The sequence below is a fragment of the Schistocerca serialis genome, chromosome 6 (genome assembly GCF_023864345.2).
Source record: "Schistocerca serialis cubense isolate TAMUIC-IGC-003099 chromosome 6, iqSchSeri2.2, whole genome shotgun sequence".
Lineage (NCBI taxonomy): Eukaryota > Metazoa > Arthropoda > Insecta > Orthoptera > Acrididae > Schistocerca > Schistocerca serialis.
The window spans coordinates 169,717,765-169,743,963 of NC_064643.1; the positions used below are offsets into that span (position 1 = coordinate 169,717,765).

The window sequence follows — 26,199 nt, forward strand, 5'->3', positions numbered from 1 at the left end:
AGCCTACTGTACAATCTAGACCAGACTGCAAAGTGCACTTCAGAACAAAAGATGTGGCATGCTGATGAAGTGAATTTTGCTCTTTCATGATAGTGCAAGGCCTCATGCTGCTGACCATATTCGGGAACTGACTGACATTCTCAGTTGGGAAGTTTTGTACACACACCGTATAGCCCTGACCATGATGTGAGCAATTTCCACCTTTTTTGGCAGCTGAAACATCATCTTGGTGGGAAGCACTTCAATGATGATGAAGAACTAAAAACAGCTGTGTTCTCTTGTCTTCAGAGCATGCAGCACACATCTTTGAAGAGGGATTTCAAAACTTAGTTTGAAGGTAAGACAAGTACCTAAATAAACAAGGTGGTAATTATATAGAAAAATAAAGAAATGTATGTCTAACCCCAAAATAAATGTGGTTTGAAAATAAAATATTTGACATCTTACATAAAAAAAACTCATATTTTGTTATTTGAATGTAAAATAAGTTGTTCCACATCATTATGATTTATCAAGTAAATGATTCGTGAAACTTGATACCAACCAACTAACTTCAAAAAATACAGAAACCCAACCACCCAGGATGCCCTTTGTGAGTTTATGGTTGCCTCCACAGAGAGACTCTCTGCCTTCTGAGTCAACACCTGCAGCATATTGGCCATAACCTACCTTCCTATATAAGACACTAACTATTCCGTCGGACAGTCCACAGTCTCTGACCCTTTACCACCTGGTTCCCTGCCCCTCACTGTCAATGACACCTCCCTCTACACTAACATTCTCAATACCCAGCGCCATGCTGCCTTTAAACACTACCTTCCAACCGAGCGAGGTGGCGCAGTGGTTAGCACACTGGACTCGCATTCGGGAGGACGACAGTTCAATCCCGTCTCCGGCCATCCTGATTTAGGTTTTCAAATCGCTTCAGGCAAATGCCGGGATGGTTCCTTTGAAAGGGCACGGCCGATTTCCTTCCCAATCCTTCCCTCACCCGAGCTTGTGCTTCGTCTCTAATGACCTCGTTGTCGACGGGACGTTAAACACTAATATCCATCCATCCACTACCTTCCGAGACTGACTCCAAACATATAACCAGTTTCCTGGCCACCATGACTGCTATATCCTTGTCCACAATTACTTGTATGAAGGCATCACCCACAAAAAAATCCATGATACAGCTGTCAGCACTCATATAGCACCATGCTATGCCAACCTATTCAAGTGGCCATTTAGAGGAATCCTTTCTAGCCAACCAGAATCCTAAACCTCTCACTTGATTAAGATTCATGTGTAACATCTTCATGATCTGAACTGAGGGCAAGGATACAACTATCCACGTTCTTCCAATACCTCAGCACTTTCTTCCCCATTCAATTCACCTAGTTCCCCTCAGCCCATCAAGCTACCTTTCTTGACGTTGACTGCCTCACAGATGGCTCCATCAGTACCTCCAGCAACATCAAACCTACCAATCACGACAATACCTCTGCTTTAATAGATACCGCCCATTCCATACCAAAATGTCTCTCCCATACAGCCTAGCCACCAATGGTCATCACAACTTCAGTGACAAGCAGTTTTTCTCAACATATGCCAACAATCTCAGAGACTGAAAGTACCCTTACTACCTCATCCAGAAACAAATCTCCTTCACTTTGCCTCCAAAGTCACCTAACATACCTCACATACCCACTGACTGGTCCAAAGGAGTGACACCTCATGACTCAGTACCATACATGACTGGACATCATCATGCCAAATGAAACTAATACCCCCCAGTGAAATGGGGTGAAGACAGTGATAATTTAAAATCATTGACTACCAACTTCAATTATTACTTCCTTACAGTGGCAGCAAACAGTGCACCCATTTATAAAGAACCAAAGGGACAAGCAGTAGATTTGCTTGTGCAGATTCTCATGCACCACCATCAGAAATTATTTTCAAAAGTAGAACTCATAAGGAGATTACAAAATTCATCATGTCACTAAAAGGTAATAGTTCTGCTGGCTACAATGGTGTTTCTAGTAGAATATTAAAATCCTATGCTAACTTGATAGGATTACCCTTAAGCCATCTTTGCCAGCAAACAGTGATTTGGGGCATATTTCCTGATATCTTGAATTTGCTGCAGTAACAACCACCTACAGAACTGGAGATAAGTAAACCACTTCTAATGTCAGACCTATATCAGTGCTTCCAATCTTCTAAAAAGCATTTGAAAAAATAAAGCCTGTGATAGAATACTGACTCATTTAACTAAGCAGAATTTGTTAGCTACTTCTGTTTGGCTTTCATGAAGAACTATGGACCGAGAAAGCAATATGAGACCCCATAAATGATGTGCTAGCAGAGCTAAACAAGAGGACTTTGCCAAAGCGTCTGATTGGGTGCCTCAAAAATTCTACTTAGCAAACTAAATAATGAATGAATGAGAAAAATTATATGTATTACTTGTCCACTTTGTTATATTTTATATTTTTGTAAAGATTGTCATAGGCCTTTCCATAGTTATTTGGGCATTCCTTAGGTGAGTCCGTTCAATGTAAGCGTCTGAAGACTTACAGGTCAAATTTACTTGCGTATTGGATCTGAGCTCCCCGCAAGGCCAGTTTCTCACACAAACAGCATATCATTTGGTGCTGTCGCCCCTCCTCCAGCCCCTCTTCTCCATCCCCTTCTTGCTCATTCACACATTAGTTACCTTTCCTTCCTTGAGCCTTTACTGTGACTTTTACAAATTATGCATGTGGACACCCCTGGTGTCCCTCTCAGAGGCCACTTGTTTACCTTGAGACCACAGAATGTTTCCCAAGTGTTTGACACCCTATTTTGATGAGACATTGTTGCTTTTATCTAGATTATTGAGCTTCACGATATGTAAAGTCTGTGCTGTGAAGTATTCCTTGGAAAAACAAAATGCTGTGAACATTGCACTCTTTGCTGTTGTGTAGCTTACATTCTGTCACATTTTAAGATATGTAATATTGTGTTAAATAAAGTCATTAGCTACCACAATATCTGATGATCCTAATGTTTGTTGAGGTTCTTCACTACATGTATTTAACTGTATGATTCACTTATTGGTAAACTGAATAAATGCAGATTAGTCCTCACACTGGAGATTGCACACCTGGGGTCAGATGAGTGAAATATATAAACCAGAAGATTAAAACAAAAGAGCTAATTGGGGCCCACTGGGCTTTGTTGTTTATTCATTCATTGTGGTCTGCACAAGGAGGAGAGCCTCCAGGGAACGAGGATGAGTCAAGGTATACATTAACATGAGATAAAGACATCAGAGAAACTTTATCTATTACTGTATGAATGCATGAATTAATAAAATTTTCTTGGGATTCCAGCCATGTCAGATGGTTAAAATCCCACCCCATGAGCTTTCGACTGAGCTCTCCTCAGTCATTGTCAAGTGGTAAGAATGACTGTTGTGTTGCCATGGCCATGTCATTATATAGCCACACTGCTGGCAGTGACATAACTAGTACTCTCTTCATTGCCATATATGATAATGTTTTCATCCCGCATCTGTTGCGACCACTTTAACCTCGCAATGGCCGGGTCCCAGGCTGTGCTGAACTGCCGTTCTTGTTGATGGTGTTTTCAGATGTTTTTATTTCAATAGCTTCTTTTATGATGCTACCACAAAATCCCTTCGTCCTCATAACGACGGGTGTTTTGTCGAATAGAATTCGGTGTCCATTTCCTAAGGCGTTTTCTGCAATGGCTGATTTTTCTGGATATAGTAGGCGTAAGCACCTCTCGTGTTCCGTCCGGCGTTGCTCCACAGTGCGTACTGTTTAGCCAATGTAGTAACAGCCACATTGACATGGTATCTTGTACACTCCAGGTGTTCATAGGCCTCATGAGCTGTCGAATTTATGCTGGGGACCTGAACACCAATTAAATGTTATATCTCTTCAGGAGCCGGCTAATCTTTCCCGACACAGTACCACAGAAAAACACAAGTTTCTTGCTTTCTTCTTCGGTGGTGTTCTCTTCTCTGTTGGTGTGTTTCTTGCATGTCACACCAGATATAGAATGTGACACCTATCCGTGGCTGTACCTGTTTTCCCAGAAGACCTTTCGGAGGTGGCTCAGTTCTGATGGCAGACTTTCAGCATCTGAGATGACTTTAGCACGATGGACGAGGGTATTCAGAACGCCACATTTTTGTGCCGGATGGTGGTGGCTGAGAGCGTGCAGACCAATCTGTTTGTGTCAGTTTCCTGTAGACACTGTGGCTGAGGTGCCCATTGGTTTTCCATTGAATGAGGACGTCAAGGAAGGACAATGCACCATCTGTCTCAACTTCCATCGTAAACTTGATGTGGCCATGAATGTTGTCCAGGTGTTCTAAGAATTTTTGCAGTTTTTCACAACCATGGGGCTAGATGATAAAAGTGTCATCGGCGTAATGATAAAAGCAACTTGGCTCAGTTGGAGCCGTGTCCAAGGCGATGTCTTCAAATTTTTCCATAAAAAGGTTGGCTATGGATGGAGCTAATGGGCTTTCCATACCCACGCCATCCAACTGACCAAAATACTGGCCGCCATGTAGGAAATATGATAATGTCAATGTGTGCTTAAACAGTCCCACAATTGTGCTATCAAATAACTGGGAGAGGAGATCTATACAGTCTTTGACCGGAACATGTGTAAACAGGGAGACCACAACCAAACTAACCATTATATCTCCTTAACTAAGACCCAGTTGTTTAATTCTGTTGATAAAGTCGTCGGTGTTCTTGATGTGATGCACACTATGACCCACATGCGGTGCAAGGAGGCTGGCCAGGTGTTTTGCCAATCTGAAAGTGGTTACCCAATGGTGTTCACAATGGGACAACGAGGAGAATCTGGTTGTGGTTCTTAGGTGATACAGTTCTGCTGACTAACTCACAAATGTTGATAGTGACTGAGAAATGTTATCAAGTTGGTTACTTGGTGCTAACTTATAACATGACATGTCCTTTTTGATTACTAACCCAGAACTGACTGAGTATTGTCCTGTGCATCTATCAATAGATGCACATTTGAACAAAATTCTAAATATATTAGTATGTTTTTAATATTACCAGAAAATAGAACAAAATCAAAGGACATGAAAATATATGAAGCAAAACAGAAAATCTGTTTAACTATGACCTGGATGATTAGAAAAAAGACAAAATTATAAGGACTGCTTTATGCATATTAGTTATACTTCTGCAGGGATGCACAGAGCCCTCCAAAAATGGCTAAAATGAAATTATCCAGATCAACTAATTAAGAAATTAACAAGTTCTTCTAGTATAAAGTGGGCCTTTTTGAAACAAGAAAAATTATGTTTGCGAAACTATAGCTTTGAACTTGAAATAATCACTGCTTTGGGTTCAAACATTCTGGAACATGAAAACTTTAATAATGAATACTTTTTGAAAAAAAATATTTTTTGGAAAAAGTAAGCTGTTTACAGTGAAGAGGAGAATAAGGGCTTTAAGATGACGTATATCACTGTAGCATGAAACAGCAATTTCCTCACTAAAAATGTGAACACCATGTGTTTCTTATGACTGTTACATCATGAATTCCTTTTTATAAGAATTGCTTCCAATTAATCTAACTAGCTTGCTGTCATCACTAACCAGGAAACAGATATGTAAGTTAAAAAATTTTATGAGTCCCAATTTGAATAAGAAAGTAGTTTGTGTAACAGTTGTATTGGTGTCATTCATAAAATGAGATCAAATAAAGAAAAAAATACATATATTTCTATCAGGAGCAGTACAAGAACAGTACAATGGTTCCACACTGCTCTGCTACACTAACTTTTGAAACATGTACTTTATCAGATGCCATCTACACGAAAACTGTAAAGACAGTATATCACAGTTATTTGATAATAAATACCTTAGGAGTAAAGGAGACCACTCAGTGAGAATCAGAAGCATTGAATTGTTGACAGGCACAAACAGAAAGACAGAAAACTTCTAAACTTTCAGATTAATTCTCTCTTGATCTAGTGTACAAATACACACACAAAATAGACACATACCTGTGCCCTTACATTGTTTCAGCTGAACGTACAATGATGGGAGTGCAGTTCAGCAGGTGGACTAGTGTGGGGTGGAATTTATGTTGGGTGGAGTGGGTAGGGGAAGAGAAAGGTGAAAGGCAGGAAGAGGGGTTGGGGGTGGTAGCTAGTGGCTTGGAGGGAGCTAGCCAGTTTTCTGACTAGGAATGTGGGAGGGGCAGTGGCAGGTCATGTGATACAGTGGTGTCAGAGCTGGATGGGAGCAGCGGACAATGAAGGTGATGTGGAGAGGTGAATTGGGAAAGAGTTATGGACAGAGGAAGGGAAAGCTGTTGGATGAGGGTATGGAGACAGTAGGTTAACAAATACGGGCCAAGGTGGTTCTGAATGTCCCCATACCAACTGCACAATACCTTTCCATTCCTCTGTCCAACACCCCCTCCCAGTTCAGCTCTCCAATGTTACTTCCATCGTGCTCCGCTCACCACCAGCTCCAACCCCGATGTATCACATGTTTTGCCCATGAACCAGCCACCTCTGCAGAGCACGATGGGATAAGACAAAGGGAAAAGAATGAATGATTTGACAATGAATGTAGATTAGCAATAGACCATAAAAATGCAACAAAACTGAGAGTGCTACAGAGAGAGAGAGAGAGAGAGAGAGAGAGAGAGAGAGAGAAGAAGAAGAAGAAGACGAAGAAGAAGAAATGTGAAGGTGTATAAAGAATAGATGTGTAATGCTCATAGAATGTGCAAGAAAAAGGAAAAGGAATGGCAAGAATAAAAATTTCAAGAGAACTAAAGGAACAGAATGAAACAAGAAAATCCTATCATGCAATAACAAAGATGAGAAAAAAATTTCAACCAGTGCAAATTAAATATAAAAATAGAAATGGCAGCATAATCAGAAATGAACAAAAAATGTTGCAGAGATGGGCAGAATATTTGGAACATAGTCTCAACTCAGATCAGGTATCAAGAGATCCACTAAAACAGGAGGAGATTATGATTATGGAGGCTTGAGAAGATGAAAGGGAAGAAATAAAAAGACCACCAATGTGGGAGGTGGAGTCAGAGATAATTAAAACTGAAAACCTGGTGAAGATGGGATAGTGTCAGAACTTATAAAATTTGGAGGTAATCTTGTAGTATATGAAATACATGCTCTAATAAATGACGTATGGGAAAATGAAAGTATGCCTATATATGCATATAAGAAAGGAAAAAAGTGAGTGTGTGAAAATTATAAAGGCATAACTTTACTGAACACACCCTACTAGATATTTTCTGTTGTGATGAATGAAAGATAAAAGCAGTGCACTGAAAATCTCCTTGGAGGTTACCAATGTGGTTTCAGCCAAATAGATTCACTTCTGACCAGTTGTCTGTTATTAGACAAATAATAGAGAAATTTTATGAATACGATATAGAATTTCACTTCCTGTTTCTTGATTTTAAACAAGCTTTTGATAGTGTCATAGGCCAGTGTTGCATAAATCACTTAAACAATTGGGCATCTGAGACAACTTAGGAAGGTTAGCTGAATTAAAAATGAGGGACACAAAGGCAAAAGTGAAAGTGATCACCAAAATGATCAAGAGCTTTAACTTTACTGATAGAATGAAACACAGTGACGGTCTCTCGGTGCTACTGTTCAGCTTAGCACTGCATGGTCTGATACAAAGGACAGACAGGAGAGGATCAATAATGACGAAATCAAGTGAAATATATGCATATGCAGATGTTATTGCAATTGTGGCAAGAGATGTACAAATCTCTAAAGAAATGTGTGAAATAATGGAAGCTGAAGAAGCAAAAATTGGTAAATGAAAATAAGACCAAATACACAGTAATGCCCAATTCTCAGGCAAGAAGAATACTATATGACCTGAAGGCCTTTAATAATGTTTTAGATCTGTTACCTGCTTCCATTATTTAGGCATCTCCTAACCAGTGATAATAATATGAGAGAATGTATGAGAAAGGATACAAGCGGGAAACTTAACATGTTATGCAAACTTACAAGTATTCAAGAGTTCTCTAATTACAAGAACAACCAAGTGAAGATTGTACTATTACATTGTCAACATGTTGTTACATATAGGTCAGAAATGTGGACAGTGACAGAAGCAGATATGAACAACCTAAGGTCATTCAAAATGAAAATCCTGTGAAAAATATAATGGGCCCATGAGAGAAGCAGAGGGTTGGAGAGTAAGGTAGAACCATGAAATACAAGGGCTAATACAAGAGGAAGATAAGGTGATTTTTTTTTAAATCTCAATGAATATGCTGGGTAGGACAAATGGAGGTGATGACAGTTGACAAGATGCCCAAATGAATTTTATTTCACCAGAAGGAAGGGCTGACCAAGAGCTAGATAGTTGGACAATGCCTTTACTGACCTTACCAAAACTGAGATCTGAAGATGGAAGGAAAAAGCAGAGAGTGGAGCTGTATGGAGGAAAATTGTTGAGGAGGCAAAGGCCCATCAAGGGCCTTAGTGCCAAAAGAAGAAGAACTTTCCAATAGTTATTTGATCCAATTTTTTTCTGGGAAAAAAACAACTTTGATTGCCATATAAAGTAACCACTGAATCATTCCTTCATTCACCCATTGTGTATGCTAAATTTTATGATGAAGGAAAGCCTTCAGAGATTTGGAACAAGTCAAATTATGCATTAATAGGCAGAAGCTACCACTGCTGGCTATAGTTGTGAAATATTCTAACAACAAATCATGAGTAGCGCTAATCTTCTCAAAATGATAAGTGTGGTAGTTACATCTACATTATACAATGAAAAAAACAACTACTTTGGAAAAATGCAACTGCCCGTCATCCTACTCTACTCAGCTACTGTTTTTGTCCAATATTTAAAACAGAGCATTTATTTTACTTTATGCAGACCATTATCAGCTGTCTATATACATGCAAAAATGCATTTATTTAATGTAAATAATAGAGTTACATGCAGTTTATGGTCTTGATTCCAAGTATGCTGATAAATTTCTGAAAGAGTGGCTAATGAGGTATTTTTTTACCTTGTTTTTAAATATTTGGGGATTTTCAATTTTCTGCCAAACATCCACTGGTAACTGGTATAGGCTTTGCAACAGAATATAAAATTTCATTTTGAACCCTAGTGGTGGGATGCATGTTCTATTTGGAAATTATTTCTACTTTTAATGTTGTGGTTGTGAATTGATGAGTTCATCCTATACTCACTCTAGTTACTAACTACAAATACCATTAGGAAATATATGTCAGATGTAAGTGTAAGTCAGAGAAAAGGCTTTTGGAACTCATTTGGTTACCAACTTTTGACAGTATTCTTATTACACACTTCTGCAGAGTAAATACTTTTTTCAGCTGCAGTGTTCCAGATGATTATGCCATAGGACAGAACTTGGTCAAATACACTATCAATCTTGTACGCAGGTGAAAAAAATGAGAGAGATTTCCAAGGGCAAAGAAAGCAGAACTGAGCTGTTTATTTTATTAAACACAGACTGACGCCTGTTGTGTAGGAATTTCACTTACCGAGCCTTAGCCAGTGTATGCATAGTGATCTCTACCACTGTACCTATAAATTGATTTTATTTGTTTTTGGAAGGCCCTTATACAAGATTTTGAAGGCTTAAGGGTTAAGTTTTGGTTGTGAACCATTTGTAAGCCCATTCCATTATTCTCCTGGTTATGTCTGATGTTTATGTGTTTGAGCACTTTATCAATATATTTCCATCTTCAGCGAACATCACAGTTTTTGCAGAATCCTACAGTGTTTCAGGTGAATTATGTATGCAGGCCAAGAACAGAAGTGGCATAAAGATGAACCTTGTGGCACACCGTATTAGATGTTTTCTGACTCTGAATTTAATCTTATTTCTGTTGTATCACTTGGTAATGTGATACTTTGTTTTCTATTGGATTCCATACAAGTGGCAAAACAACATGCTGCAGGATATAAAATTAAAAATTACCAGTACAAGGCATGAACAATCTGGAGCATTATGAGACATGATATGAATATGTGACTGTAGGCTTTCCCGGCGTAAACTATTGATGAAGGTTTCTCGGGTCTCCAGCCGGGTGGTAGCGTTGATATCTCGCGACATTTCGGGAAGTGTCATACCACCCATCTTCTGGCGAGATATCAACGCTACCTCCCGGCTGGAGACCCGAGAAACTTTCATCAATGATATGAATAAACTCTATACTTCGTTTTCCATTTTTATCACTGTTGAAGCACTTGTCATAGAGAATGTGTAAAAAAAAGTCTAAACATTTATCTGTGATTAATATTTCATTATTGTGCATGAAGTAATACAAAAATCTGCAGTGTGCTTACTTTTAACTAGTATTTATGTTTTATGTGAAATATCTCATGTCTCCAATAAAGCAATAAAATAATTTTCAAATTGCTCATTATGGTATGACCAAATCATATTTAACATGAGCACAGTGAAAATTATTTTGAGAAAAAGAAATTGTAAAACTTTACAAGCATTCTTTACAACAGCCTCAAATGATAAAGCTTCCCTTTTTCTGTCACACTACAACACAAACTTTTCCTCCTGCAACAAACTAGGTTCTGTGGGTCCCAGATTTGCCAGATGGAGAAATGAGCTTCTTCTCAGTTTCTGAAGATGGTACCGTACGAAAGTGGATTATTGGACTGGAAGGATTGGCCAAGGCTATTGTACTCACACTGACCCTCGCCAGAGATCCAGTTCCAGGACCATATGGTACTACAGTCAGTTTAGTAGGTGAGTGGCAAAGAGTTATAGATTCTGTAGCAAAGACTTTTTGTGCATACTACATTTACATATTAATAAAGTAATGGATAATTGTGAGTAGAAACTGTGTGCAGTGGAACTGCATAATTTAGTACCATCAGTAGGTATTAGTTATAATCTGTTTATGAGTGGAAGACAGGAAGAACTTGTGTGCTGCACAATATGCTTATGGAAGGAACTAATGCATGCTTGGATTTGCTCATTAAGTGTAAAATGATCTTTTTTTGTCACTTGTCAGTTCTTTCACCTCTGACAACAATTTTTCAATTGAGAAAATTTCAAGATTGACCATGGTTTGAGGTACGTGTTGAACTGCAGCCCCCCCCCCCCCCCCCCATAATTGGCTGGGTATGTACATTCATAGGTCCGAGGGTGGCAAAGATATACCATCTCCAATGAGATCATGTCAAGTAAAGTTCAGGTGCCTGCCCAGTTGGCCGTGCGGTCTAACGCACGGCTTTCCGGGCGGGAAGGAGCGCCTGTGTCAAGGTCTGGTGAACTGGCCAGTTTGTGGATGGTTTTTAGGCAGTTTTCTATCTGCCTCGGTGAATGTGGGCTGGTTCCCCTTATTCTGCCTTGGTTACACTATGTCGGCAATTGCTGTGCAAACAAGTTCTCCATGTATGCGTACACCACCATTACTCTACGACGCAAACATAGGGGTTAACACTTGTCTGGTGTGAGACGTTCCCTGGAGGGGGGGGGGGGGGGGGTCCACCGGGGGCTGAACCACACAATAACCCTGGGTTCAGTGTGGGGCGGTGGAGGGGTGAAGTGGAGTGCGGTAGTCGTTGTGGGGTTGTGGACCACTGCAGCTGCGGTGCCTCTCCGTCGTTTCTAGGTGCCTAGTTAACATACAATACAAAGTTCAGGTTATAACTATGAGGTCTTTTGCAATGGATTTCTTGTATATACTGTTCTTTGTGTACTTGTTGAGTTAATTCTTACAAAAATCTAAGCTTGCAAAAATAATCACCATTTTCCTCATTGGGAAAGCAGCTTATTGTTGAAGAAGTAGCAGAATCACACAGATCAAACAATGGAAAATTTCTGTGTGATGAGAGATTATATTACGGCTCATGATGAAACTTCATTCAAAGCATCTTTCTTTACATCATGATGTATAATATGAAACATACTGATATGCAGCCATTCAATGTAAAGTACCTGCTTACATGCATTACTCATTGTGATTCTCATTTATCTGTTGAAATTGTTGACATAAGGCTGCGTTAAGCAGTAGCAGGTTTTTCTAAATTCCTGTACTTCATGTGCTGTTGTTGGGTACAGCACTGGAAAATGGTTTCAATAGACTGTCCCACAAAGCTTCTGACACATTCACATAGAATATTATAATATATGAGACATGAGAGACATGATGCAATATCTCTTTAATTTGTGTAGGCGGCCTAAAAAATCCCATATTTGTATATCAAACAATGGAAAATCCAGGATGGAATTTAACAGTCCAGAGAAGGAAAGTTGCTACTCACCATATAGCAGAGATGCTGAGTCACGATAGGCACAACAAAAAGATTCACACAATTATAGCTTTCGGCCATTAAGGCTTTTCAGCAGTAGATACACACACACACACACACACACACACACACACACACACACACACACACACACTCATGCAAATGCAACTTGCACACATGTCTGCAGTCTCAGGGAGCTGAAACCACACTACAAGCAGCAGCACTAGTGCATGATGGGAGTGGCGACTGGGTGGGGGTAAGGAGGAGGCTGGGGCGGGGAGGGGGAGGGATAGTGTGGTGGGAGTGGCGGTCAGTGAAGTGTTGCAGTTTAGATGGAGGGCAGGAGAGAAGGTATGGAGCGGGTGAGGGGGTAAGTAGTGGAAAGGAGAGAAATAAAAAGAATAAATTAAAAGACTGGGTGTGGTGGTGAAATGACGGCTGTGTAGTGCTGGAATGGGAACAGGGAGGGGGCTGGAAGGGTGAGGACAGTGACTAACGAAGGTTGAGGCCAGGAGGGTTATGGGAATAAAGGATGTATTGCAGGGAAAGTCCCCACCTGCGTAATTCAGAAAAGCTGTTGGTGGGAAGGATCCATATGGCACAGGTTGTGAAGCAGTCATTGAGATGAGGGGATATCATTTTCGGCAGCGTGTTCAGCACTTGTTTTTTGGCCACAGTTTGTTTTTGGCTTTTCATGTGAACAGACAGCTTGTTGGTTGTCTTGACAACCAGGCTGCAATGGGGCACCATATCAAATGCTTTCTGGAAATCTAAAAATGTGGAGGCTGCCAGTTGCCCGTCATCCATAGTTCTCCGTATATCATGTGAGAAAAGGGCAAACTGAGTTTCACACGAGCTGTGCTTTCTAAAACCATGTTGATTCATGCATATAAGCTTCTTGGTCTCAAGAGAGTTTGTTATACTCAAACTGAGAATGTGTTCAAGGATTCTGCATTCTGCAACAAACAGAAGTTAGGGATATTGGTCGGTAATTTTGTGATTCCATTCTTTTCTTCTTCTTGTATACTCGAAAATCATCAAATAAAACTGACTGAATCTTAAACATACATGGATTAAAACAATCTTCTAGCCATGAAATGTGATGTTGCTATTGTGCCTCTGAATATTTGATTTTGTTTTTATGATTGAGCTTGGAACAATAACTTCCTCCAGAATGTAGACAACAATAATTTACTTAGTTTGAAACACTAAAAACATTGTACCAAACAATGTAAAATCTGGGATGGTATAACAACAAAATATAGTATACTGTCTGTATTTGTAGTTTTGTTAAAACATTATTCAAGGATAACTCTTTGCCATTTAGCAGACATTTAAATGTCTTATACATTTGTGCATATGAGTATTTTTTAATAAATTTTCATTCAGTATAAAAATTTATTCAGTACTTTTTAGGCCTGTATCATTATGTGGTATTGTGGCAGCCATGCCACAAAAATGTGAACTGACCAGAGCTGCACATTGCCGGCTCAAGTTAGATGTGTCAGGTGTCCATAGATGTGCTTACTTACTGATAGGCAAAATTCTGGCAACATGTGGCATACACAGGTGCAGGTCAGCAAAAGTGACAGCAGTGCAAACTGAACAGCCATACAGTACAAACACATATTTCCAGAGTTACAACTGCAGTCCATGGACCATGTGGGTCGAAATTAACATGATCCCCCCACCAACACGTACAGAAGTTTGATGCTCTTTGTTTGCTTTGGCTGTGAAATATAGGGTGCAGCAGCGTTCATAGTAGGATATTAAAAACACACCATCAAGCAGTAACTGTAATTTATTTATTACCTCTTATGTCAATTAATAGTTAAAGGTATGCCATTTACTAATGTGTAAGGCATTGTCCATTGTGTGGATTACTTTTTGAATATGACTCCTGTCAAGTGATGCCCCCTCTACACAACACGTTTATCTAGGTGGTGTTGGAAGCTTTCCATAACTCGGTGTAACATATTCCCTGGGACATTGCTGATAGCAGTTCTGATGCGATCCTTTATCTCAGGAATGGTGGCATAAAATGTTTGGAACACTTCTTGCTTCAGGTAGCCCCAAAGGAAAAAGTCTGCACATGAAAAGTGAGGACAAATTGGATGAAAATCAGTGTGGGTTTAGGCCTCTTAGAGGTTGTCAGGACCAGATCTTTAGCTTATGGCCAATAATGGAGAAGTGTTACGAGTGGAACAGGGAATTGTATCTATGCTTTATAGATCTAGAAAAGGCATATGAACAGGTTCCTAGGAGGAAGTTATTGTCTATTCTACGAGATTATGGAATAGGAGGCAAACTGTTGCAAGCAATTAAAGGTCTTTACATAGATAGTCAGGCAGCAGTTAGAGTTGACGGTAAATTGAGTTCATGGTTCAGAGTAGTTTCAGGGGTAAGACAAGGCTGAAACCTGTCTCCACTGTTGTTCATATTATTTATGGATCATATGTTGAAAACAATAGACTGGCTGGGTGAGTTTAAGATATGTGAACACAAAATAAGCTGTCTCGCATATGCGGATGACTTAGTTGTGATGGCAGATTCGATCTAAAGTTTGCAAAGTAATATTTCAGAGCTAGATCAGAAATTTAAGGACTATGGTATGAAGATCAGCATCTCCAAAACGAAAGTAATGTCAGTGGGAAAGAGATATAAACAGATTGAGTGCCAAATAGGAGGAACAAAGTTAGAACAGGTGGACGGTTTCAAGTACTTTGGATGCATATTCTCACAAGATGGCAACATAGTGAAAGAACTGGAAGTGAGGTGTAGCAAAGGTAATGCAGTGAGCGCTCAGCTACGATCTACTTTCTTCTGCAAGAAGGAAGTCAGTACCAAGACTAAATTATCTGTGCACCGTCCAATCTTTCGACCAACTTTGTTGTATGGGAGCAAAAGCTGGGTGGATTCAGGTTACCTTATCAATAAGGTTGAGGTTATGGATATGAAAGTAGCTAGGATGATTGCAGGTACTAGTAGATGGGAACAATGGGAGGAGGGTGTCCACAATGAGCAAATCAAAGAAAAACTGGAAATGAACTCTATAGATGTAGCAGTCAGGCCGAACAGGCTTAGATGGTGGGGTCATGTTACACGCATGGGAGAAGCAAGGTTATCCAAGAGACTCATGGGTTCAGCAGTAGAGGGTAGGAGGAGTCGGAGTAAACCAAGGAGACGGTACCTGTATTTGGTTAAGAATGATTTTGAAGTAATAGGCTTAACATCAGAAGATGTTAGCACTGAATAGGGGATCATGGAGGAATTTTATAATGGGGACTATGCTCCAGACTGAATGCTGAAAGGCATAGTCAGTCTTAAATGATGATGACGATGAAAGGTGAGATGAGCGAAGCGGCCAGGAAATGTCATGAAAATGGGAAATTACTCTACCGGGAAATGTCTGTTGCAAATTCTGGCTGTAGGCGAGGTCGCTCCATCTTGTTGAAACCATACATGTTCCATATCCACATCTACCATACTTAATTGGGGAAGAATGAAGTCTTGCAGCATCTTTAGGTATCAGTCACTAGTGACAGTTACAGCCACACCGCTGTCATCCTCAAACAAGTAGTGGCCATTAATCCCAAAGGTCTGATGATGTAATTTTACAGGTGCATTCAGTGTTATATGTGAATAGTGTGTGCAGATAGTGTAGTGAATGGAGTCATTAGTAAAGAAGTAATAAATTAAAATATCATGTTTTATGCTGAAGTTTTACTGAGTGAATAGTGAAAATGTTGTAAGAGATAAACTTTTATCATATCATCATTCTATGTAAATATCAGTGAGAGGTGTAAGCAAGAGTTTCATAAGCTTTGAAAATATGTGTAAAGTTTGTTGGAAGTTGCTAAAGTGCTCCGTCTCAAATACTGGATGAGTATAATTTGTGTGTGATAAGTGACACTGCCTGAGACATACACACAGTTTCTAATGGTAAAACATGTCTTACTCTGTTAAATCTTTAATGTTAGTGCCACTTAATGAGTAGGTTGTGACAACATTTTAAAAGCTGGTAGTAAAAATCAAATTTGTATTGCCCCTGCAATCCATTCAATAGACAACCTGCTACAGAGGCATGCACCATGTGTTGCATTACTCATTTAGTAATATAGATGCACTTTTTTGTTTTAGGATCTGGCACTACAATGGTTTTTCACCCAAAAGAAAAAGAAGTATTTTTAGTTGGAACTGAAGAAGGACATATATACAAGTGCAGCACTATGTATACTGCTTCATACTTGATGACATACAATGCACATAACATGGCAGTGTACAGAATTCATTACAACAAATACAACTCTGACATATTTGTTTCTTGTAGTGCTGACTGGACAGTTAAGATATGGGAAGACAAAAGAAGGTAGGATACCACTATTCTGGCTATGCAAGATTACTTTCTTTTCTTTCTTTTTATTATAATTCAGTTGTTTCCATTTTCTCTTAAGCTGCATACATATACCAAAAAGATATACAGACTGTTTATAATTAAAGTTCCAGCTTCAAAACACTGTAAAAACAAGAGCCGCTGCACAGAATGACATCACATTTGAGCAGAATATATTTTAAGAAAGAGGAAGCTTTGTGGGGAAAAAACTTAATGAAAATTTTCCCACTAGATGGCATTGCAAGCATCATAATATAAATGGTTTCAGCTACAAATGACAGATGAATTGCAATATGACTGATATGATGCAGGTTGCACATTAAACCAACTGTACTGTGTAATGTACATGACTGCACAAGTTTGGCATTCAATGGTTGTTGCACTATTAGTTAGGTAAGCCCACCTGCCTTGGCAAGGTCCTGCCACATCAGATGGGAAAAATTAGTTTTTAACTGTCCTGAGGCCAAAAATCACATATAAAGCTACACTGGCATTAGTTTTGTAAGTGGCCTGAAGCCAAAACCACATAAAAAGCAGCAAATAAATTGGTTTTTAATTGTCATGAGACTGGCACAAGACATGTTCAGTATGCTGTCCACTGTTTTCTGCCACAAGTTGAAATCGAGAAACAGCATGTTCCACAACAGATTGGAATATCCCAAGGGGTCATGTTCAGAATTTGTTGCACAATGCATACCTTCAGTTCAGCTATGTTTGAAATCAAAGCTTTGAACATACTGTCTTTCAGAAAATCTCACAGCCAGGAGTCACATTGATTAAGATCAAGTGATCAGGATGGCCAGCTGTAGGGAAATGATGGCTGACAATTCCAGAATTTTCAAAAAGCCTCTGCAGCAGCTGCCTCACTAGTTGTGCAATGCTGCAAGATATGTCATCTTGCATAAAAATGATCCTACCCACACATCGACACTGTTGAGTTGGAATGACTTTGGTATGCAAAAGACTCTCATAGTCTTTACCAGTGATGGTACAGTTAATAGGACCCACAGGATCCATCTTCTTGAAAAAATATGGCCCTACAATTAATGATGCTGTAAAGCACACACTTACCTTCGCAGAATGAAGCAGTACCAACTGATGTGTAAGCGGACTTTCTGTTGCCCGTATTCTGCAGTTCTGTGTCTTCACATGTCCAAAGAATTTTCCATGGTCGTTTATTGCCCACTTCCATGCAAGCTATAAAGTCTTGAGCAAACATTTGTCTTATTGACAGGTCAGCAGGAAGCGACTCCTGAACAAGAATAATTTTGTATGGATAGCAATGGAGGATGTTTTATAGAATTTTATCCACCATGCTCAGAGACATCACACACTGCAGGTTTTCACACCGATGCTTGACCCCTCCTTCACGTCATCTACTGACACTGGATCAATTGTTTTTCTCCCTCTGCCACATGGCATTTCAAAAGAACCTATCTCTTTGAATTTCATAATCATTTTCTCTAGGCCATTGGGAGATGTTGCCTTTTTTCATACCTGTGAGTGTCCAGAACTTCTCCAGAGGTGCTGACACACAGTTACCTATCTCATAAAAGAGCATTACCAGCAGCACGTGATACTGCATTGAGACAGTCATGCCAAGCATCTCAGATGCAAACTAAGGAATATCTGCTGCTCACAGTGTGGTTTCAGTTGGCTGAGACTGCAGTCGTGTGTGTGAGTTGTGTGTGTGTGTGTGTGTGTGTGTGTGTGTGTGTGTGTTGTTGACAAAGGCCTTAATGGCTGAAAGCTTTAATTGTGAGAGTATTTTTGTTGTGCCTAGCTGCGATTCAGCATCTCCGCTATGTGGTGAGTAACAACTTTCCTTCTCATAATATTGTTACATTCCATCCTGGATTTTCCATTAATAGACAATAATTTAGCATCTTCCTTAGATGTATCAAAAGCCTGATTCATAAAACTGATGAACTTCAATAACATTCACAGAGAAAAACAAAAGAGCATATAGAACTTCAGCAGACTTGTGTTTATCGGAGCACAACATGGAAATTTGACATTACCTGGAGACATCTTGATAGAAACAAGCTAATGTTCTACTACTCTACAACCAGTAACAATAGTGGGGGGGGGGATGGCTACATATGTAAAAATGGGGTTACGTTCCAAGATTTTCAGGTTACTGAATGTTATGTTGAATAAGTCTTTGAATTCCTTGCTACAGTAGTGGATCAGGAAAGACAAGTTAAGCGTATTGAAAATTTGCAGATTACCAATGGGTAATATCTTACACTACGTAAAACAGTCAGAGACAGTTGTCATAAGTTTATCCAGACTTAACTGGAGTCACTCTTTCTGAAGACTGTAATCTTATTTTCTATCAGATACTACTGATCATGGACATCTAGAATTGTTGATGTCCAGTTTTTCATTATTTGTGTCACTGAAATTCCCTGTTAAGATCAAGAGACAAACAGCCTTTGACATACTGTTTTCGGACAAAACTACCATCTGTAATACAGATGGCCATGTTGGGCAAATCATATTATTAAATTATTCTGATCAGATGACTTAAGAATTACTTGAACAGTCTTCATTCCAACATTAAGTTTACTGTCAGAGGTTGATTGGTTTTAGGGGACTAAACAGTAAAGTCATCAGCCCCTTGGCCAAGGGTTCATTCACCTGGAGGTAGTACCTCCACCGAGAATGTTCTCAGATGAGGAAAATAGTAGGAGTCGTAAAATCAAGGTACTGAAGGCAGTATTGATGGTTCAAATGGTTTAAATGGCTCTGAGCACTATGGGGCTTAACATCTGAGGTCATCAGTCCCCTAGAACTTAGAACTACTTAAACCTAACTAACCTAAGGACATCACACACATCCATGCCCGAGGCAGGATTTGAACCTACGACCGTGGCGGTCACGTGGTTCCAGACTGAAGCACCTAGAACTGCTCGGCCACTCCAGCCGGCTGCGGTATTGATGACAGCACTGAAAAACCAATTTATGGAGGAGTAAAATTATATGGATTTGATTGGGGTATGTAGGTTAGAGCAGACCAGGACACAGACTAACTCCCATCTGACGCCACCAACCTCACTAAGGATAAAGACAGCTACAGTGTAAAGAATGCCTTCTAGTCAAGGGATCAAGAAAAATAAAACAAGTAAGGCTAAAAATGTAATGGGCATCACTTGGACCATCAATAATATGACAAGATGAGAGAAATAGTGAAGTCTCCACATGGGTGTTCCCTGTAGCTCTGCATTTGAAGGTGGCAGGCCCTCCCAGAGCTGTCCCATCCCTGATTTACCTCAGGAAATGCATTAAAGAGGAAGATCTTCTTCTTCTGCTGCTGCTTATCCATTAATGGATGTTGGTGACCACATGTTGCATCTTTCTTCTGTGAACCGCTGTATGTAATAGCTGGTCTACACTTCGTAGTCCTGTCCATTGCTTTATTTTGTCCAACCAGGATGTTCTTCTTCACCCTTGTCTTCTTTTTCTTTCAATCTTTCCTTCTGTTATTAACTGCAGAAGCAAATATTTGGTGTTCCGTACTATACAGGTATGTCCTAGGGATGTAGTTTTTCTTCTTTTAAGCACTGTCAACATTTCTCGCTCTTTGTTCATTTGTTCCAGTACTTTGGTGTTGGTTATTCTTGCAGTCCACAGTATTTAAAGCATTCTGTGATAAATCCACATTTAAAAGGCCTATAACTCCCTAATCAACAGAATATTACTCCAAAAACATAAAGTAGGGTGCAGTATAAACCCCCAAAAAGCAATGGAAACAAAAAGCAGGAGGGATGACAGAGGCAGCAGGCAAAGGAGGCAGGGTTGAGGGCCATCCTGACCCAGTATGTGGCAAGAGACATCTCCGCAACTCAAACCACCCTGCCTCACTCTTGCCCACACCGTGCAGATAGTTTGAAATGTTATATCTGAGAATAAAAACTATTGCCATAGAGAAAACAGCAAAGCAGTGGAGAGCCAGGAGGGGGCATTCCACCAGGATTATGGGCAACTGTCAGCAAGGGTCCACAACCACAAGTGGGAGTGACATGTTATGTAAAATAAAACTATGGGTCAGTCTGATACGACCAGTGTGGATGCAACATACACTGATACATTCCTTTTGGGAAGAACAGAAGAAAGAATGTGATGCAGCTGTAGCCTCCTTGATAGTTGCAGAGTTTATTAGAAGGGGTAGTAATCCAACAGATGATGATCCATCTCTAATTGAGCAGAGGTCTTAGTTGCACATGCAAATCCACACCTGGGATAATTAGACCAAATAGCACATGATTAATCACATTTTTAGCCAAATGATCAGCCCTAGGATACCAACATGACTTGAGACCCAGAGAAAGACAACTGAGAAGGCAGTATTATTAAGTTCAGGGAGAAGAGCATGAATAGCAGATATCATAATGTGACCATTGTAACATCATTCAGTGGCCTGGAGACTGCTCATTGAGTCACTACATATTAAAACATGGTCAAGGGAGGGCTGTTTAATAAAATGAAGGGCTCTGTTATTGGCTATAAGCTCCTGCATAAAAACACTGCTTATTTCCAGCAACAAATGGTGTTTCAGATGGATAGGAAATGTAAACGTATAACATGGCTTTAGAGCTGTCAGTGCCGAACATGGTAGTATTCTGATACACCTGAAGAACAGAAAGGAACATATCCTGAAAGGTTATGGGGGTGTCTGAGACTGTAGGTCCTTGAGATAGATCAGTCTTAATTTGTGGCCTGGGTAGCAAGCATTGTGGGCTATATGAGAAAGCTTTGGAAGTACGTTCTAAGGAGGAGAGGCAGAGGTCCTGGGAGGGCACATTCCAACTGGTAATCCCACTGATGGGTGAGAGTCAGGGGTCAAGCTTCTTGTATGCAAAAAGAATAGGATATGCTGGATGATCAGGAAATTGTTGAATGGTGATTGCATAAGTGAGCAAGAGTTGGTACTGCCAAAACAAAAGAGGAAAGATCCCTGCTTTGGCAAGGGGACTATCCACAGGGACTGGTCCAGAAGGCAACATGGCTAGTCAAACTCTATGATGATGGACTGTATCCTACAGTTTCAAAACCAAAGGAGACAGCAAGTCATGAACCTGCCAACCACAGTCTAAGTGGGTCTGAATACAGATGCAGATGAGGAGGCAGGTAGGGTAACTGTGGTTGCCGGTGCCTCCCTGCCCACATCTCTGTATACATCAGCCTGGGAACATCAGCCAAAAAACTAGATGCAGGGTGCACATCCACATCCAGAGACACAGATGCTGTGGTGAGTTGGATAACAAGGGATCTTCTGGAGTGGGCTATTGGACTTCTGGGGACAGTTCACCATGGATATCGGTTTGGGCAGCTGGGCAGGTGCAGATGCCAGTGACATCAGTGGCAGAAAGGCATCAATCTCTGTGGGCATCACAGGGGAAGGTGGCAGCCATGATAGGCAGAGCGACAGCTACAACTGCAGATGAGGTCTCCGGTGACATTCTGGGCCTGCAGACAAACATTCTTTGTCAGAAACATTGACATACTCATACATGTGCAACATGACTCCTCAATGAACCAAACACTAGTGTTGGTACCGACCAGTAACTGAGACAATATGTCAGCTGTTGAATGTTGGGAAGTGGGCCTGTACAACAACTCATACTGATAATTGCAATTCTTGTGCTGTCTGAGGTGGGACAGGTTTGGCAAGATTGAACAAGACCATCAAAGGCTGATGATCTTTTAGAAAATGTAACTTCTGACCATAGAAATACTGGTGGAATTTTGTAACACCATAGATAATGATGAGCACCTCTTTTTCACGCTGACTATAGTTAAGATTTAAGAGTTTTTGAGGTGAAAGCAATAGGTCTGTCAGAAAGAGTACTGTTATGGGAGAGCACTGCTCCAATCCCATAAGAAGATGCATCTACAGCTAACATGACAGGTGTAGCTGGGTCAAAGTTAATCAGACATCTATGACTCAACAATGCATCTTTCCATTGCAGAAATATATTGTGGCATTTTTAGGACCACAAGAAGGAACATTTTAGTAGCACGGCCTGTTACATGGAGCAGCAATTTGTGCAGCATTAGGAATACATTTTATATAATAGGTGAGCTTCCCCATGACCAGTTGAAGCTTCTTAATGTTCCAGGGCGCTGGAATATCCCTAACCACAGCCAAGTGCGATGTAGTTGTAAGTATACTCTGTGCATTGATTATGTGACCTAAATAGTTCAGTTTTTCATGGAAGAAGGAGCACTTGCTCTAGCTGCACTTTAAGCCAGTTGTAGAAAGTACATGAAACAAGTGATCTAAATTTTCTAAATGTTCTTCAGGCATACAACCACAACCATAATATTGTCTAGCTTTTGCTGTTAACTGTTCCGGGAATGACTGAAAAATTACAAGAGGTGAACTACTTCCAACCAATTGTCTTTGAAACTGAAAAAACCTAAATGACTGTGTATCACAAAGTATGGCTTGGACTGTTTGCCAGTGGTAACTATAAATATGCCTCTTGCAAATCTATCTTTGAAAAGTATTTGCCGTGTCCCAGTCTGGCCATCAATTCCTCTAGACGTGGAAGAGGAAAAGAATCCACTACTGTTATGGGTTTATTGTTGCCTTAAAGTCTGTTCACAAATGTAAACCACCTGAAGACTTCGTCGGAATGAACAAGGGTGATGCCTATTGGCTTGCAGAAATGGGCTGCATAACCCTGCTGTCTGGGCATCTTTGTAATTCCTGAGCAACTTGCTTATGTAATGCACAGGGGACAGGCCATGCACAAAAAAATCGTGTTGTTCTTCACAATGATTTGTGCTTCAGAGTCTTTTGTTTTTCGTACACCTGTTTCGGATAGTTCTTTATACTTATTACATACCAGAAATGTTAGTATGAGGCACACGAATGTCGATTTGTAACTCATTGTTCTGAATGCACAAACTAATAGCATCTAAACCAAACATGTTTGCACTGTTTTTAGGATTGAGTACAAGAAAAGAAAGGCACTTTGTCATTCCCTGAAAAGTTGCTGGAAAACTAAACACATCAAGGGCTGGAATTTCTTACCCATGTTGGCAGACAAAATAGAAGTAGATGACGTAGCGGTGGGCTACCAATTCGGGCAGAATTGTCTTTTTTATCAGGAAAACAGAAGTATTAGTGTCCAATAGTAACTTAATTCTCTTTCATTCCACTTGTAAACGAGTATAAAGTTTACTCACCTACCAGCATATTGCAGCAGAAGATTTCCACAGTGTGGAAGTACTTGGTTCAGCTCGTACCTGAGCAAATGGCATAGTCCGTACTGCATACACCTGTTGACAACATAGTTGCGGTCTCAATGTGCTCCCCTGAAGCAGCTGTTGCCCCTGCTTGGCTTGTGACATGAACGTACTGTTTGAATGTAACCTTCATGTCCACATTAAAAGCGACTACCATTACAGCACAGATAATTTTTCTGACCATGCTTCGAAAAACACTGAGTACATAGTTTTCTCCCAGAGTTTTGTAACACACTCTGTGTTCTACAAGTCTCAAAATTTTTACTTTTACTGTTCTTGTTATTTGTCTGAGCACTATTCTTTATTACTTGAACACTATTCTGTACATGAAACTGAGTGTCCGGAGCCCTGTAAACAGAAGAAATACATGATCCTCAAAATCAACCTTTGCTGAGTCCACAACTGTTTGAGATTCTGCAATAGATGGTACTGTTTTTAAATCAGGGTCAGGCATTTTTAGAATTGCAGGAAGATAGCATGTGCCAGATACATTCTGCATAATGAAATCATGCAAAATTACATCGCTTTAACCAGAATGAGATTTCCACTCTGCAGCGGAGTGTGCACCCTGCAGTTGGATCATTCTTCATCTGGCTATTATATGGGGTAAAATTTTGGAGCAGCTTCCAGTGGCAGTGCTGCTTGTTTACTGAATAGTGAGGTTGCTTGGCTGAGAGTGAGCAGCAGATTTCTATCTGCTGTGCCTAAACCAGTGGAAGTTCAATTAGAAACATTTCCTGTGGCAGCTTAGACATGTTGAAATGTAGTTAGATACACAATTATGTCTGACACAAAGCAGAGGAAGAAAATTTTTAAGGATATGCACAACAGGCAGGTAGCTGGTGTGGATTATGAGCAAGTTAAACACTGATCATCATCACCATTTTTGTGATCTGAAGAAACTATTTTCAACCTGGCACAGTTGTAGGTTCTTTGATTGCTCAGTGAGGTGGAAAACCAAACTAGAAGGCATTAGTTCACTTTATTACATAAATGAATAAAAAAAATTTCTTAACTTTGACACACTTCTTTGCCACAGGAGTACTGGATAATTACAACTGTCATGGATTAGCCAAGTATCACCTGATGCACTAGATAATTACTAATGTCATGGATTAGCAAAGTATCACCTAATGCTCTAATTAACAAACTGTTCTCTTGTGGTAAAAAGTTCAACATTAACAATACTACAAGTTGATTTGAAATTTTAACTACTCGTTGGTCCTAGCCAATGATGTTTGCTGTAGCTGAGCTCTCAACCTGGGGCTGAGCTCTTGCATGCTCAAAACTATATTAACCTCAGTGTGAGGCTGATGCTGTTCCTGAGAGGGAGGCATGGTCTTTTGGATTGCCTCCCATATGTCATCATGGATTGCAGAAAGCCCTTGCTAATGTCTGTGGTATTAATTTGCATTGCCAACTTTGATGTGGTATCATGATCTCTGGATGATACCATGGTAACTGTCAATAATGGATTTGGGTTTTTGCCCGGCTTAAGGGTTGGAATGATGATACTATATTGCCATTGTGAACGCAAGACACTATAGAAGCAAATACACTTGAAGACTCTGAGGAGAGGTAGCCATTGAGTGTAAGTCAGGTGTTGTATAATCTAACTATGAATGGAATCAGGGCCAGGGACCATTTTGCAAAATGAGGCTAGAGCCTGAAGCAATTCCCAATCAGTGAATGGTTCTTTATATAATTCAGCATGCTGAGAAACTAAGGAGAGGGGGTGCCTTCAAGTCAGTCATGTAAGAAGAGAACACCAATGCCATTGCAGAGTGGGTTACATGGTGCGCAGCAAGAGCCGCCACGTTGGTACAGAGACCATTCTGAAGGATGAATGGTACAGTTGTGGATCTTTGGTGGGCCAGAAGAATATGGAACTTGGTCCACACCTAGGATGAAGGAGCATACATTCCCAGGGAAGAGATGTAGTGCTCCCAGCATTCCTTCTCACTGCATTTAATTAAACAGTGAGCCTCAACATCAAGTCACTTCAAAGTGATAGGCTGGTTTGCGAAATATCTCACTTGATACACTGCAAGGCTCTGTGGTAATCCTGAATGACTTTTGCAATGTCTTTGGTCCACTGTGACATGCCTTGTCATGGAAGGGATATATAGAAACAGGAATAGCAGTTCCAGTAGAGTGCATCTTGCAAAACTTCATTGATTCAATCTGACACAAAGGGGTGCCAGTAACAGCAGAGGCATACAAGTAACCAGTTTA

General features: G+C 40.2%; 1 protein-coding gene across 1 annotated transcript in view; it reads left to right on the forward strand.

Moving 5' to 3' along the window:
* LOC126484717 (dynein intermediate chain 2, ciliary-like) overlaps window positions 1–26,199 on the forward strand; it is a 312,565-nt gene that overhangs the window by 232,482 nt on the left and 53,884 nt on the right. Inside the window, exons 8-9 of the mRNA XM_050108313.1 lie at window positions 10,623–10,800; window positions 16,452–16,680. Of these exons, the coding sequence (XP_049964270.1) occupies window positions 10,623–10,800; window positions 16,452–16,680 (407 nt within the window). The remainder of the gene's footprint in view (window positions 1–10,622; window positions 10,801–16,451; window positions 16,681–26,199) is intronic.